Source organism: Vombatus ursinus, unplaced genomic scaffold (assembly GCF_900497805.2).
Source record: "Vombatus ursinus unplaced genomic scaffold, bare-nosed wombat genome assembly UNPS02014959.1, whole genome shotgun sequence".
In the NCBI taxonomy this organism is placed as follows: domain Eukaryota; kingdom Metazoa; phylum Chordata; class Mammalia; order Diprotodontia; family Vombatidae; genus Vombatus; species Vombatus ursinus.
The window spans coordinates 8,290,538-8,302,751 of record NW_020954737.1 but is presented as its reverse complement, the minus strand read 5'-3'; the positions used below and the strand labels follow the sequence as shown (position 1 = coordinate 8,302,751).

Genomic DNA, 12,214 nt, shown 5'->3' with positions numbered 1-12,214 from the left:
GGATTTGACTTAAGGAGGGAATAACATGCACACTCAATTGGGTATGGAAATCTGTCCTACCTTACAGGAAACTAGGCGGGGAAGGGGCCAAGAGCTTAAGGGGATAATAGAGAGGAGAGAAGATTGGGAAAGAGGGTAATCAGAAACAAATACTTCTGAGGAGGGACAGGGTCAAAAGAAAGAATAGAATAAATGGGGGAGGGCAGGATAGGATTAAGGGAATAGAGCTAGTTTTTCACAGCTTGTCTACTATGGAAGTGTTTTGCATAACTGCACATGTATAACCTATATTGAATTGCTTGCCTTTTCAGTGAAGGTGGGTGGGGAGGGAGGAAGGGAAAAAATTTGGAACCCAAAGTTTTAAAAACACATGTTTTAAAAAAATGTTTTCACATTCAACTGGTAAATAAGAAATACAGGAAAATGGGGTACAGAAATTTATCCTGCCCTACAGGAAAATAGAAGCAAGTGGAAGGGGATAAGAGTAGGGGGGGAGAGATAGAAGGGAAGGCAGACTAGGGGAAGGGGGTATTCAGAATGCATGCCATCTTGGGGTGGGGGGAGGGGCGAGATGGGGTGAAAATTTGGAACTCAATTTTGGAACTCAAAATCTTGTGGAAGTAAATGTTGAAATGTTGAAAATGTTGAAAACTAAAAATAAATTTATTTTAAAAAATAAAAAAATAAAGAGAAAAAAACTTCCTCCATTAGTGCAGAAAAAAAATAAAGTGAATGAACTTGTGAAAAAAAACAAAAAACCAAAAAAAAATGGTCTCTGACTTCTTGAACTTAGAGCTATAATTATATTATATTGTACTGTATAAATGCATTAGTGATGCCTGAGAGAGAGGGTCATTAATGAGAGACAATCAAAGAAGACTTCATGGAAGGGGTGGCATTTGAGTTGAGTTTTAAAGCACTAGTAGTATTTTGATAGTTAAAAGGGGAAGGGGGGAGGCACTCTAGACACAGAGAATGGCCTGAACAAAAATATAAAGGCACAGAGTCACTTTTCCCACTCATCATGACCTCTAAACAGCCCAACTAATTCTTACTGTTCGCTAACAGAGGGGGAAAAAGTGTAATATATTTTTTAAAAAAGGAATATAAAAAATAATCCATAATCTAGGTTTATTTTTGAAGCATAAATAAAGCATTCTCTCTTTACCAGCCCTCCCCTAGACAACAGTTTTGGAATGGTTACAATGAATTATGTGCAAAGCAGACCATTTACTCATTGATAACTAAGTTGACTTTACTGGGAAAAAAAACCACAACAAAAATGTTTTTAAAAATTGTTTTAACATGTAATTGGGGAAAATAGATATATAAAAAAGAAACCCTTTAATTGCAGCAAGAAGTAATAACTCATATTTCTATAATATTTTATATTTTCCAAAGTACTTTTCTCACAGTAGTGCTCTGAAATAGGTAGTGCATTATTTTTCCTTACCTGGAGATCTTTGTTATCAAACTAGACCTAATCTGATCCTTTTAGATTAATTCTGACTAGTTTTGGTATAATGTGGCCTAAAACTGAGGATATGGGACAGAATAACTTGAAGGAAGTTCTTTATAAACAAACAAACAAACAAACAAACCAAAACACCTTTTTATTGTTGCTTTTTTGTCTTTAATTCCAAATTGTTCTCCAGAAGGATTGGACCATTCACAGCTTCATGAGCTGTGCTTTTGTGTGCCTGTCTTCCATAACCCTTTCTACATTTACTATTTTCATCTTTTGTCGTCTTTGCCAATCTGATGAGTGTGAGGTGAAAATTGAGAGTTGTTTTAACTTACATTTCTCTTATTATTAGTGATTAGTAACTTTTTTATATAGCTGTTTATGGCTTGCATTCCTTTTAAAAATCGATTGGCAAAGAAATTTAATATTGGCAAAGCTGTGAATTGGGTCAACCATTCTGGAAAGCAATTTAGAATTATGTTAGGAAAGATTAAAATGTTCATTCCTTTTGACTCCAGAGACCTTACTGCTAAACATATTCCCTAAGGAGGTCATTGATAAAAAGAAAGGTCCCAAGTTCACTAATATATTTATGGCAGCAATTTTTATAGTGATAAAGGCCTGGAAAGAAAGTAGATGCACATTGATTGGGAAATGGATAAACAAGTTGTGGTACATGAATATAATGAGATGTTGCTGGTTTTAATAAATAGCGAATTTGATGAATACAGAGAAGCATTGAAAACTTATGAACTGATGCAAACTGAAACAAGCAGAATCAGAATGGCTGTAAAAATGAATTTTTGTTGTTGTTATTTGTCTTTCATTCTCAAAGAGAACCATGACATTGGGAAAGTGACATGACTTACTAGTGAATTGGATTTAAATGAAGCAGGGCTCAGCAGTCACCAGCTGCTCTCTCTCCTACTGAGCCATTTATGTCCAGTGGCAAGATGTAGATCAGGACAACTGGAGATGGCCCCCACATGCAGTGGGAGATCTTGGCCTTTTTAAACTAAGGTCTTTGCCAGGTCTCAATTTGTCTGAGGCAGCCAGCTTGCAGATTAAACAATAACAACAACAATAGCATTTATATAGCACTTTAAAGATTACAAAGTGTTTTATAAATATTATCTCATTTTATCCTCACCAAAACTCTTTGGTCTAAGAGAGAGATAGCCAAATGACCATTCTTTTATTAAAAAACTGGCATTATTAATATAAAAATGGAAATAGAAAGAACAATAACAACAAAACAATTGAAACAAAATACTGTGATATTACAATGACTTAACTTTAAGCCAGCAAAAAGATATGAGGAGGCACTTCTCTTTGTCTATGTGTGGAAAACTCCGTACGTGTTGGTTAGTGTTGTGGAATTGTTTTTCTACCTCTATTTTTATTCTTTGTTACAAGGGTTGGTTTTCTGGGAGAAGGAAGAGATGTGTTAGGTTTGTTGTTGCTTAGTTGTTTCAGTCATGTGCAATTCTTGGTGACTTTATTTGGGATTTTCTTGACAGAAATGCTGGAGTGGTTTGCCATTTCCTTCTCCAGCTCATTTTACAAATGAGTAACAGAGTTTAAGTGACTTGCCCAGGGTCACCCAAGCTAGTAAGTGTCTGAGGCCAGATTTTAACTCAGGAAGATGAGTCTTCCTGACTCCAGACCTTGGACTCTATCTACTGCATCACCTAGCTGCCTCTTTTAGGAAATGTAGGTGATATAAAAACAGAATTTTAAAGGAAAAATAAAACTGCCTGTTTATATCCCTTGACTACTTCTCTATTGGGAAATGGCTCCTGTACTTAATAAGTTTGTGTCAATTCCCTATAAAACTTGGATTTCTGACCTTTGTTAAAGATATTTGCTGTAAAGATTTTTCCCCATATAACTTCTTTTCTTCTAATTCTAGCTGAATTGATTTGATTTGTGCAAAACTTTTTCAATTTTAATGAAATGGTTCACTTTATCTTTTACAATCGCCCTGTTCCTTTTGTATATAACAATTCTTCTCTGAAGCGTAGTTATCTACTGAACTAACTTTCTTTCATTCTTCTGGTTTTTTTTTTTAGTGGTGTGTCCTTTTATATTTAGTTACTATACAGGAAAATTTGGGGGCATTATTTCTACTCCCCTCAGTTTGAATGGATAATCAGAGACGCTTCAAGAGGGAAGTAGAGGAGAGGTGTCAAATTCTAGATCATTTGGTAGGCACAGCGAACAGACAGGTGTTGAATCTAATGACATTTCTTGGCATTTGCATAGAGGGAAACTGTATCTCTGTCCTGGGGAGGGTTGACCTTGTCTAACTGTGATCTGATGCAGCGCCATTTACAGAGGGTAAGATGATGAATCACTTCTTTTTAATGAGGCATTCTTATCTTTCATTTTAAGGTGATCGACCTGTAAGGGTTTATGCTGATGGCATATTTGACTTATTTCACTCTGGTCATGCCCGAGCCCTGATGCAAGCAAAGAACCTATTCCCCAACACATACCTTATTGTGGGAGGTAAGGAAAGATTTTTTGACTTTGTTCAGAAAGAAATGGTAAATACTAAGCATCTCTTCCTTTCTTTTTAATACTGAAATACAAAGTAGGAAGAACTATAATCAAGAGGATAGAACTTCTTTGCTTATTGAACAGAAATGCCTTATAATTCTTTCATTTACTTTTAGCTTAAGTTTCTTGAGTCATTGGAGCATCATTGATTTATTTTGTATTCTTGGCCCAGGTTTCCATTTCTTTTATTGGACCACTTGAGGTACTACAAGCCAATGTTGTTTATATAGGTACTGATCAACAGAACTAGGAATAGACAGCTAGGTTTGTGCCAGAACAGAGAGCTAAATTAAGTGTATTCATTCCTAGACCTTTATTGTATCCACTCTGGGAAAGTTCTTAACACAGAAAGTCCTTAGAATTCCTGTGGAGGGATGTGCATCTGCAGTTAGGAAAATGCATATCCAATTGCTTTAATTCTTGGGCTTAGCTCGATATGGAAAACTGTTCAGCATGCGGATTGGGTCATTTTCTAGGTGGAAAAGAATAAAAACTGGGGGTTGGGCAAGCAGAAGTGATTTTGTCTTGATAACTTAATGGAGCCCTTGGACTCAGTTTGCAGTGATGAGCTGACACACAATTTCAAGGGCTTCACCGTGATGAATGAAAATGAACGCTATGATGCAGTTCAGCACTGCCGCTATGTGGATGAGGTCGTGAGGAATGCCCCCTGGACACTAACACCTGAATTCCTGGCAGAGCATCAGGTAAGAGACTGGTTATATGTATCCATTCTTCATTTCCCATCCCTTTGCACTCTTAAGAGAGTGACACCTGGGCTTGTCCCTCCCCTCCTGTGGAATAGGATGAAGAATGTTTGTAGATGCTCACCGGAGCCCTAGACCTATCTTCAGGATCTGATATCCAGGAACCAAAGATGGGCAAAGAACTTTGTATTAATTTGACTTAGCCTGGATTTGGTTTTGTTGTTATTAATTTTGGGGTAAAATTCTGATGAGGAGCTGAAGGTAGGGTTTTCTCTTTAGTTTAGGAATTGAGCACTGTGATTCTTTATCCTATCTTAATTCCCATATTAAAATGAAGAATGCCATCATTGCTGGAAAAGTTGGGTGTAAAAGGTGAGGAAGCTTAATAGGGCAGGATGAAGGGCCTTGAACATGATAAGTTAAGGAACATATTTTCATTAGATGTGACTTTGGGCAAGTCTCATTAGCTTCTTGGTGACCCATTGCTTTCTAATACTTTAAGTTGCAAAGTAAGGGCTGGTCTCCATAGGTGGAGGGATTTTCCCTCCTGGAAGTTCCCTACACTAGTGAAATCACAAGTATAAGAAAAAAAATTTCTCTTCAGATAGAAGGCTATAGGAAACTACTAGATGAAGAAATGAAGAATAGTTATGGCTGAGATGCTGTGAAACAAGATTTAGGAAGGTTTTAGGGATAGGGGAGATCTGTTGGAGGCCCTTGGGAAAAGATAAAATCATCTGCTTGTTCTGCATTTTAAAGGAGTAAAGGAAAAATAGTGTGTGAGGTGCTTTTTAGTAGTTTAACTTGAGTAGATGCTAGGCAAAATTAGGAAGTTGATCTTTAGTATTCTCTCAGATTATCCATCAATTCCCCCACCCCCAACCCCCTTTACTTTTTTCTTGTAACATTGGTCAGCCTACGCTGGCTCTCATTCTTGCTCTCAACTAGCTATCAACTGATTGTTCCTTAGCTGATAATTAAGGTTCTAAGTGATATCTCCCCCTTTCCTCCCTCTCCCCTTTGGCAGCCCCATCCTTCCTTCTCAGGGAACAGATTCAGGGAACATTAACATTCTCTTGGATTTTTCTTGGTGATTGTACTTAACTGGCTGCTTTATTCTGTAGGCAGCTTATTCAAGTCAGGAGCAAGTTGGCCATGACCTGTGGCAACCACTAGTCCTACACCTTTCCCTTATTCCTCTTTAAAAGGGAGTAAATAAAGAAGAATTTGCTTTGCTACTCCTAAATGATGACTTTTCTACATCATCTATTATCATTGCAGTGAAATCCATCCAGTAAGATGGATTCTGGAATCAAAAAGCCTTTTTCTGAATTTGGCTTTTGGAGCTCAGCTGTAACTTTCATATTAGCCATAAAAAAATTTTTAGTTACTTTTTCACCTCATTTCATTGAATGATAAAAAGAGAGCCAATCAGTTAGAGATGAACTTGTTTCTTATCTAATTCTGCATTATCAGAGACCTTTACTTATCCAATCCTTCATGGGATTGGGAATAGGAGAGTTTTCTCATCTTCCTTCAAAGGACCAATGTGCTACTTATGGGGTTTACTAGAAGAGTCACAGGTCAGACACCATTCCTTGGGCAAAGATGGATTTCCATAATGTTTCAAGCTGTTGAAGCCAATAAATCTCACTTTTTTTTTTCTTTTTGGTGAAGCAGTCGGGTTAAGTGACTTGCCCAGGGTCACACAGCTAATAAGTGTCGAGTGTCTGAGGCTGGATTTGAACTCAAATAAATCTCACTTTTGCCACCATTCTCTGATGAAGTTGTTGGACTATCGGTTGTATAGTTTGTGAATGAATTAAGAAATGTATGAGTATGACAAAGAGAGGTTGGATACCAACCTCTGATTAGTGTCCTTTTCCTAGAAAGGTTACTGGCTCTTTTCAGATGGCAATTTTCCTGGGTTTGAAATATTTCCCTTTTTTTCAGATTGACTTTGTAGCCCATGATGACATCCCTTATTCTTCTGCTGGGAGTGATGATGTTTACAAACACATCAAAGAAGCAGGTGAGTCAATGTGAATCCTCAAATTGTGAGACATCAGTAGTAGCTGGAAAGGATTCTTTACAGAGGAGGAAGCTAGTTCCAAGACCATGACTTGTCTCTGGTCACATACGAGGCCTGAAGTGGAGCTGAGATCCTGTGGTTCCCAGGCTTGTCTTTTGGCATGGTGGTTCTCAACACTTTCTGCCCTTGCCTTCCTTTTGACAGCTGGTTTAATTTCAGGAAAACTTATTTACATATATTGACTTGCCTGTGTCTCAGATCCCAGATTCTTCCTAATCCCTGTGCCCTGCAGTCACCTCAATTTCTGCTCACAGTTCACGTTCCGTAATGTTGCCTTCCCATTCTGTGGAATCATTATTCTAAGTCTGAAGATTCCCTTTTGCAACTCAGCAGAGCTTAGGGTTCCCAGACTTTACTATAGCAATGCTATGGCTATACTGACTAGGCTTCCCTTATAAAGCAAATAAGTCCCATCATCTGGGCTAAACAAAGTCCTATCATCTGTGTATGTGTGTATGTGTATGTGTGTGTTTGTGCGTGTGTGTCATGGTGTTAGGCATGTTCGCGCCAACACAGAGGACAGAGGGTATATCCACATCAGACATCATCACCCGCATCGTTCGGGACTATGACGTATATGCAAGGCGGAACCTGCAGCGAGGATATACTGCCAAGGAGCTCAATGTCAGCTTCATCAATGTGAGTCATAGCCCTTGGCTCCTCCAGGGCCCTGTAGACTGTGTACCTGCGCAGCCTGACGGAACAGGGCTTGGTTTTTGTGTTTCACTATTTCAGCATCAATTTAAACCTTTTAAATGTGTGTTTATTTGCCTGTGGCGATGCACTAGGCTCAGTACACTGACGATTATGTAGATTCAGTCTCTGCCCTCTGAAAGTTCATAGTTCAGAAAATGTGCCCTAATGTATAAGAATATACAGACACCTGGATAAAGTCTATAAATCGGCATGTACATAAAAAGTAAAATATTTCTATTCCGTACATGTAAAAGGAAGGTGCTTTGATATTTGAAATTTAATAATTATTGAACAAATTTGACATTTGAAAGTTTTTTGCCTTTGAAAATCTGACTGATTATTTCTTTGTAGACATAATTCTCTTCGGAATTTAGAATGTAATGATAGTGTTACTAGCAGCTCTCTAGTATGTCATATTTATAGTGCTTTATGGTCAAAAGCGATTTCATACATATTATGATTCACTATTTTATTTGATTCTCAGAACTACTCAGTGAGATAGATACTATTAATATAGTCATTTTACATATAAGGAAGCTGAAACTGAAAGTTCAGTGATTTACTTGGGGACATTTGACTAGTTAGTGGTAGGGCCAGGATTGGACTTAAGGCCTTTGCCTTTACAACCAGCACACTTTGCACTAGACCAATGAGTGGTTCTCATACTTTTTGGCCTTGGGACCCCCAATTTTTTGTTGAAAATTATTGAAGACCCTGAAGAGCATTTGTTTATGTAGATGTTTTCTATTGATATTTACCATATTAGACATTAAAACAGATAACTTTTTAAAATGTTCACTAATTCATTTAAAAATAATAATAAATCCATTTCATGTTAATATAAATAACATATTTTTATGAAAATGCCATATTTTTTAAAACAGGGAAATTTGATGATAAGAATGGCATTGTTTTATATAGTTTTGCAAATCTTTTTAATGCCTGCCTTAATGGAAAGACAGCTGAAATCTCCTATCTGCTTCTGCATTTAGTCTGTTGCCCTATGTTGTTTTGGTTGACATATGTGAAGAATATCAAACCTCACATAGATATATAGTTGGAAAAGGGAGGAGTAGTATTTTAATAGGCAAATAATATATTAGTATTATTATGAAAATAGTTTTTACTTTGGAGACCCCCTGAAAGGGTCTCAAGGACCCTCAGAGTCTTTGGACCATACTTGGAAAACCACTGTACCAGATTATGCTGACTTTCTGTCCAACTTAATTAAGATGCCTTCAGATCTGAAGTGGATTATTCAGGCAATAAATAGACTTTGGCTACTCAAGGAGTTCCTGTATAGTTTTCTGTGAACTGAGAAGTATTTTATTCCCTCATTTTACTTAAGAACAAATTGAATCATAGAATGAAGAAGGATCTCAACTAGTGTTAGAGGCAGACCTAGAATTTATCACCTCCATTTCCCAGATTTGATCTCTAAGCTATGCAGTTGGCATTTTCTTGACAGTGTTACCAGTTGATCTTCCCATTTTCTGGACATCTCCATCAGAAATGGATGGTGTCTGAGCTGCTCATGCTTCAGGCTTGGGTTTTACACCTAGAGAATCCACCTATATTAGTGAAGTGTCTGCCTCTCTCTGCCTATCCTCTAAAATAAATAAATTGGGATGGGATATGGATGAAGATGGGATTCTTAATACAGGAAATTATAAACAAGATATGTCAGAAACTTTTCCCTTTTATAGCTCAGTCTAGGTGAGTATTTTTCAAAAGAATTATTTCCTTCTCCAGGAGAAGAAATACAACTTACAGGAACGAGTAGACAAAGTAAAGAAGAAGGTGAAAGATGTAGAGGAGAAGTCAAAGGAGTTTGTGCAGAAGGTGGAGGAGAAAAGCATTGACCTCATTCAGAAGTGGGAGGAGAAATCCCGAGAATTCATTGGAAACTTTCTGGAGATGTTTGGCCCAGAAGGAGCACTGGTATGATCTTTCTCCCTGCTTAGAGAGTACGTAAGCATTTGGACAGTGTTCCTGCTGCTTGAAAAAACTGGAGAATACTTGAACAGCAACCAAAACAAGACAAGAGTAGATCAGTCTGTTCTTCAGTGTTGAGTGCTTGATGATTGATAAAGGAGATGGTAGACCTTCTTCAGTCCTAGATCAGCAGCCCCAGAAGATCTGGTATCTCAGGAAGTCTTCAACCTCGTTTGGCTTGCTTCAGTGTTGTTCTTATAGTCAGAAGAAGAAGGATATTAGGTGAATTCTTACTTTTAGGAAATACACCTGTATGATCCTGAATATTAAAGAATGTGCTTTGGAAAAGGAAGTGTCCTTTCCAAATTATGTGACAGTGCCATATGTGACCATTTAGCAACAGAGATTTAGGCTAAATTCTAAGAAAGATTTCTTGAGGAGATTTGGATATTGGAAAGGATTATTTAAAGACCTTTTGCTCCCACCAGGGGAACTTTCAAAAACTTTTAAGACTGTGATAGATAGTTTTCAGTGTAAGTGGGTTGATCTGTAGTTTTGTTTGGAGGTAAAGGATTGTTGTAGAGATGGCTTTCTGAGAAGGTCCCTTTTACTTCTAGGCTTCTATGCTTATATAGTCAGCAGGTGGTTTACTATAGTATAGAACCTTTTAAAAATTTGTGCCTAGGGGGCAGCTAGGTGGCACAGTGGATAGAGCACCTGCCCTGAAGTCAGGAGGACCTGAGTTCAAATCCGGCCTCAAACCAGACACTTGACACTTACTAGCTGTGTGACCCTGGGCAAGTCACTTAACCCCAATGGCCTAAAAATTTTTTTTAAATTTTTTAAAAAAATATTTGTGCCTAGAAAGTGCCTAAAACCATTGCCAAACTTATGATTCTGTATCCTCGTGTGGCCTAAAGTCATCCTGCAAAATCAGTTCAAGGTGGTTACTTACTGAAGCCCAAGATAACTCACTGAGGCACTGGGTACTTACTAAAGTACCATGTGACCTAAAAGCAAGTCACTTGGCCTCCTTGAACCTTAATTTCTTCCCTTGTTACATGAAAGAGTTGGCATATATGACCTCCTAGTTATTTTCTAGCTCAAAATCTACAATCCATTAGTAGTGATCTAGCACCAACCAGAGGTTTCCTCTAACTTTCCTTTTGTTATCCTTTTCCTCCCCAGAAACACATGCTGAAAGAAGGAAAAGGCCGGATGCTTCAAGCCATCAGTCCCAAGCAGAGCCCAAGCAACAGCCCCACTCGTGAACGTTCCCCTTCTCCCTCCTTTCGATGGCCCTTCTCTGGCAAGACTTCTCCACCCTCCTCCCCAGCAAACCTGTCGGTACACAAGGCTGTTCAGTATGACATAAGTGAAGACGATGAAGAGGACTAATTTGTCATCCCATCTCCCTTCTTCCTTCCTCTGTCCTTGTCACCTCCAGCTGTCTTTTGAATTCCAGATTGTCAATTCCAACACTAAACTCAAGGACAGTTGTAGGCAAGGGAAGGAGGACCTGGGACGGAGATCAAAATAGCCTGTCCTCCAAAAGGCATCACCTTGAGAAGCAGAGGAGGGACTGCCTTAGAAGCCTCTCTTCCATTCCCCTGCACCGGCCTCCACGAGGACATTGCTTTACTGTTTGCATTCAGATAATCTTGAAGGGAAAATAATAGTTTTTATTAATTAAAAAAATAGCCTTTTAAATGTAATAAGTGGAGCCCCAACCAAGAGAGGAAAAAGATAGTATTGTTCCCAGAGGCCTTTTTTTCCCCTTAATTCACTATAATTTTATTTCTGCTCTGAAGCAGACTAGCTTGCCAAGTCCTTACACCTGATGTGAGCCATGCCAGATGTGGCTTAGGGAAAGTGATGTGAACTTCCTTATAATTTGATTTCCATTTTTTTCTATTAATTTTTGAAGGCAGAGCTGACCTCCTGAAGTCACAAATACCCTAAGCTCATTGCTGGCAAATGTGCTGAGGTGTAGTAGGGAGTTCTCAGAGGAAGGTCTCTGGGTCTGTTTCTTTTCACTTCTTGAGATGGATCTGCTGGAAATATGCTACCATCGTGCTCCCTGAGGACAATGAGTAGAGAGATAATTCATCAAGCAGTTTCCCTGAAATTTTAGTCTTTTCAGAAACTCATTTCCAATTTACCAAGCTGCCTAGGAGCCCTTGGTGGGCTTTTGCCTCTTTCTCTCTATGGCCTGCTTTTAGAGCACAGAGCATACTGTGATATTTATGTAGGTGTGCACTCACATGTACACATTCATATGCAAACTCAGCTTATAAACTGAATTCCAGTGGGGAAACAGTCTTGTACTCAACTATTCCCATATCTAGGACTTTACCTTGCTTCTACCAAAAAGGATACCACTGTGAGTGTTTGAAGGCTTTCAGTGTGTTCTTTTAATCCATGTTCCCACGCCCACATTTAATGATTATAGAAGAATCCTTGAAATTTGGGAACAAAGAGTCAAGGACCTGCCTCCCTTTCTCTAACCGTAGCCACACTCTCTCATCTCTTTTCCTCAGAACTTTCTTAACCTTGGTCCTCTTCATCTCTTCCTTCCCCTCTGAGAGACAGAGCAAACAGGGACTCTTCACCTCTGTCCTGCAAAGCAGAGCCCATGTTCCTTTCACAGGGGTGAGACCTGAGTTAGACCTCCCTCTCTGCCTTCCACCCACCGTTCACCTGGGCCTGGCTCAGCCCTCGGGGGTGCACCACTTGGCTCCTGCAGGTCCCAAGGAA

General features: G+C 38.7%; 1 protein-coding gene across 5 annotated transcripts in view; it reads left to right on the top strand.

Moving 5' to 3' along the window:
- Positions 1–12,208, top strand: part of LOC114030466 (choline-phosphate cytidylyltransferase A) — an 86,026-nt gene extending 73,818 nt beyond the window's left edge. For all 5 annotated transcript variants that reach the window (XM_027845297.1, XM_027845293.1, XM_027845294.1 and 2 more), the window contains 6 exons: positions 3,860–3,976; positions 4,583–4,734; positions 6,688–6,766; positions 7,323–7,465; positions 9,275–9,463; positions 10,646–12,208. In XM_027845297.1, the coding sequence (XP_027701098.1) occupies positions 3,860–3,976; positions 4,583–4,734; positions 6,688–6,766; positions 7,323–7,465; positions 9,275–9,463; positions 10,646–10,855 (890 nt within the window). In that variant the 3' untranslated portion in view covers positions 10,856–12,208. The remainder of the gene's footprint in view (positions 1–3,859; positions 3,977–4,582; positions 4,735–6,687; positions 6,767–7,322; positions 7,466–9,274; positions 9,464–10,645) is intronic.
- The last annotated feature ends 6 nt before the right edge of the window (positions 12,209–12,214 follow it).